Source organism: Sinocyclocheilus rhinocerous, unplaced genomic scaffold (assembly GCF_001515625.1).
Source record: "Sinocyclocheilus rhinocerous isolate Xijiao unplaced genomic scaffold, SAMN03320098_v1.1 scaffold11023, whole genome shotgun sequence".
NCBI classification, from domain to species: domain Eukaryota; kingdom Metazoa; phylum Chordata; class Actinopteri; order Cypriniformes; family Cyprinidae; genus Sinocyclocheilus; species Sinocyclocheilus rhinocerous.
The window spans coordinates 8,939-13,229 of record NW_015627613.1 but is presented as its reverse complement, the minus strand read 5'-3'; the positions used below and the strand labels follow the sequence as shown (position 1 = coordinate 13,229).

The following is a 4,291-nucleotide window of genomic DNA, read 5'->3' as shown; positions in this document are numbered from 1 at the left end:
TATCGTATCGTCCGAAATTAAGAAATATATCGTGATATAAATTTTTGCCATATCATCCAGCCCTAGCTTCCAGTACCCCCGTGTATTTAGTTACATTCAAATAATACATTTTTATACATTTTTAAAGAGTAAAAAATATCTAAATCATCTGTTGCCACACAGCTTACAAGTTCTGGTTGAGCTCAATGTCTATTATCATACAACTTACCTCAGTATCTCCAATTTACACGGTATGTTCTTCAGTCCAGTGCAGAGATGAATCACTCCTGAATCCTGCAGATTATTATTGTTCATGTTCAGCTCTTTCAGACTGGTATCTGATCCAAGAACTGTAGCCAGAGTTGAACAGCTCTTGTCTGTTAAGTCACAATCATTCAACCTACAGGGGAAATAAATCACATCACAGAATTAGGTGGAACATATACAATAATTTTTATATTATAATTAGTATATTTATATTATTTTACATGAATAGGGTGAGCCACACTAACATATCTCTTCAAAAACTAGTAATTTCTGTATATTAGTATTTTTGTTTTTATAGTAGTGTAGTATTTTAGATAAAATTACATCATTTTTCTTTAGTTTAGGAATTTGAATAAAACTGATGCGCTTTTTTTTTCTTTCTCAAGTATGACTATGAGCTAATATGTTATATTATATGGGCCATGAAATCCTGATATATCAAAGCAAAATACCTTTTTTACACCTCTTTTATATTTTGTCTAAAAGTTCAATTAACTGTTTGAAAACATTTGAAAATAATAATACATTTCTACATAGATGTAAAGATGGCACCGCTAATAAAAATTTATAAATAATTAGCTTTGCACTTTAATTCCCCTTTACTCATAAAAACAAGCCAAAAATAGATATAAGAAAAAATATAGCATGAAACATATTTACATATTTTATATGTAATGTATGATAAAGAATCACTATAGAGCAATGTGGCTAATTGCATATTCCAAATTAAACCATAACATGATTGAACATTTTAAATGGCTTACAGAGCTCTTTTAGAGGTTTTGATGACTGCTGATAATCTAATGAGACACTCGTCTGATTTCTTGAATTTCTGAAGCTCAAACTCCTCCATCTCTTCCTCTGATGTCAACAACACAAAGGCCAAAGCAGACCACTGGGCAGGTGAAAGGTAGAACAAAACATGACAAAATATATGAAATAACTTACAGAGCTCTTTTGGAGGTTTTGATGACTGCTGATAATCTAATGAGACACTCGTCTGATTTCTTGAATTTCTGAAGCTCAAACTCCTCCATCTCTTCCTCTGATGTCAACAACACAAAGGCCAAAGCAGACCACTGGGCAGGTGAAAGATCAGAAGATGACAGTCTTCCTTTGTTAAGGTGGTTCTGAATATCTTTTACCAGAGTTTGATCGTTCAGTTCATTCAGACAGTAGAACAGATTGATGGATCTCTCTGGAGACAGATTAGCTTCTAATTTCTGCTTGATGTACTGAACTATTTCCTTTTTGCTCTGGTCATTGCTGTCTTGCTGAGTCAACGGACCTCGTAAGAGTTGACGATTGGACTGGAGAGACAGTGCATAAAGGGCTGCAATGAACTCTTGAATGCTCAAGTGAACAAAGCAGTACATGGTACCAAGAATGATCCCTGTATCCTCCTTAAAGATCTGGGTACACATGCCTGAATACACTGATGCTTTAGAGATGTTAATACCACAGGCTTCCAGGTCTGTGTCATAGAAGATCAGGTTGTTTCTTTCCAGCTGATGAAATGCCAGTTTCCCTAGTGACAGAATGGCATCTTTATCCCAGGAAACATCTGGTGTGTATTCTCCATCATACTTTCGTCTGCTCTGCTGGATCTGAAATCTGAGAAAGTGTGTGTACATTTGTGTCAGAGTCTTAGGAGTGTCTTCAGTATTTGACTCCTGCAGTGTTTTGGAGGCATCATCAGCCTGATTGTTTTTCACAACATTATTTCTTTTCTCCTCTAAAATGTTCTGGAGAACAGTGGCTGAAATCCAGCAGAAGACTGGGATGTGGCACATGATAAAGAGACTCTTTGATTGTTTAACATGAGCAATGATTTCTTTGGCCAGATTCTCATCCATTAATCTTTTTCTGAAGTACTCCTCCTTTTGTGCATCATTGAATCCTCGTATCTCTGTCAGCCGGTCGATACAGTCAGGAGGAATCTTACTGGCAGCTGCTGGTCTGCTGGTGATCCAGATGAGAGCAGAAGGAAGCAGATTTCCCTTGATGAGGTTCGTTAGGAGAACATCCAGAGAGGCCGGTGATGAAACATCAGACCACGTCTCATTATCCTCAAAGTTTACAGGAAGTCGACATTCATCCAATCCATCAAGAATGAACAGGACTTTGAATTGATTTCTTCCGTTTGATGCAGTCAGGAGGAATCTTTCTGGCAGCTGCTGGTCTGGTGGTGATCCAGATGAGAGCAGAAGGAAGCAGATTTCCCTTGATGAGGTTTGTGAGGAGAACATCCAGAGAGGCTGGTGATGATACATCAGACCACGTCTCATTACCCTCAAAGTTTAGAGGAAGACGACATTCATCCAAACCATCAAGGATAAGCAGTACTTTAAAATTAGTCCTTCTTGTAAGGTTCAGTCCTTTTGTATCAGGGAAAAACTGAGTCATAAGGTCCATCAAGCTTTGTGTTTCTTTCTCCTTTAAGTTCATCTCTCGGAAAGGAAGAGGAAATATGAAGCTGATATCCTGATTTTCTTTTCCTTCAGCCCAATCCAAAACAAACTTTTGCACAGAGACTGATTTTCCGATTCCAGCAACTCCTTTTGTCAGTACAGTTCTGATTTGCTTGTCTTGTTCAGGTGATTCAAACATCTTTGTGCAATCAACTGGTATTTCTTGTGATTCAGAACGTCTGGAAGTAACTTCAATCTGTCTTACCTCATGTTCAGTATTGACCTGTTCACTACAACCCTGAGTGATATAGAGATCTGTGTAGATGTTATTCAGAAGTGTAGAGTCACCTTGCTTTGCAATTCCTTCAAACACACGCTGATACGTTTTCTTCAGGCTACATTTTAGCTGATGAATGAAGATAAGATTATCTAAACACAGGAAAAAAAAGTTTCAGTCAATTTTCTCTAATACATTCATAATGTATGGTATCATAATGCATGAAAGATGGTAACGAGTCTCTTACCTTCTAAAGTATCAGCAGCTTCATCTTGTTTCATATCTCTCAAGAAGTAGAGTGTGAGATCAAGAGCTGCTTCTTTGATACTGCATCTATTGTCATTAAAGTCTTTCACAAAAGACTGCAAATGTTCCTTTTGTAATATTTTCTTAAACTTCTTAAGCTCATTCTTCAGAAATTTCATTATTTTGCTCTCAAGATCCTACAAACAAACAAATAAATAAATAAATACAATTGAAATTAATTTCTGTGTTCAATAACATGTTTATAAACATTAAACACTTGTGTTTTCTTACATGGAAGATCCCTAGGAGATTGTCTTCGAAATTCTTGTTGTTCCAGTGTATCTGGAAGTCTGAATGCTGAGACCTGTTAACAAATAAATAAAATAAAATACTGCATTTCCAGGCAAAATAATACAGAAATGTCTTGTAAACATTTTAGCAATGAGGAAACGAAAAAAATAGCTGTAAATACCCTGATAAATCTTTCAGAGTTTATATATTTAAACTAAAAAAAAAAAACTAAAACTAAAAATGAAAAAAAAAAAAGTTTCACATTAAGTATTCACTAATATACTTTCTATCACATTCTATGTATGACCACATTTTCTCTCACTGAAGTTTGGCATGTCATCTTTTGAATGGTCATTCTTCACAGACACAAAGCTGAACATCACGTCCCCCTGTAAAAGAAATGCTATCATGTAAAACACATTAAATACCTTTTGATAGATGATGTATTTTTCTCACTGAAGTTTGGCATGCCATCTTTTGAACGGTCACTCTTAACAGACACAGAGCTGGAAACATGTGAGTCTGATCTTACACTAATGACACAAAGAGCAGAGAGAAAAAATTATTACAGAGGAAGCACTTCAGTATAATTTTTAATGCTGCAAATGACAATTATATAAAGTATAGCTGTGCATTTCATCCTATTATGAATATGGATGGATGGATAAATTCCTGTTTGGCTTCATAATCTTTATTTTCCATGCCGAGTTTACATGTATGCCTCTTAGTGATTACCTGTGCAGTTGTTTTACTGAAAGAAGCTCCAGAATGAGTTCAATGAAGGTCATTAAATGGGTCATATGATGTTGCTAAAAAGAAC

General features: G+C 35.7%; 1 protein-coding gene across 1 annotated transcript; it reads right to left on the bottom strand.

Annotated features, from left to right (window-relative positions):
- Positions 1–204: 204 nt before the first annotated feature.
- Positions 205–3,336, bottom strand: LOC107731902 (protein NLRC3-like). The gene is made up of 4 exons (XM_016543103.1): positions 3,182–3,336; positions 2,518–3,086; positions 1,195–2,306; positions 205–379 (listed from the first exon to the last, which is right to left on the bottom strand). Exons 1-4 carry the CDS (start codon positions 3,213–3,215, stop codon positions 205–207), a joined length of 1,890 nt encoding a protein of 629 aa, XP_016398589.1. The 5' UTR covers positions 3,216–3,336.
- Between the last annotated feature and the right edge of the window lie 955 nt (positions 3,337–4,291).

Excerpts from the sequence above, each read along its gene's own strand:
- LOC107731902 (XM_016543103.1), bottom strand. The coding sequence starts at position 3,215 with ATGAAACAAGATGAAGCTGCTGATACTTTAGAAG. Across the intron at positions 3,087-3,181 it reads AGCTGCTGATACTTTAGAAG|ATAATCTTATCTTCATTCAT; the intron begins GTAAGAGACTCG and ends TCCTGTGTTTAG. Across the intron at positions 380-1,194 it reads AAAACCTCCAAAAGAGCTCT|GTTGAATGATTGTGACTTAA; the intron begins GTAAGTTATTTC and ends TTTCCCCTGTAG.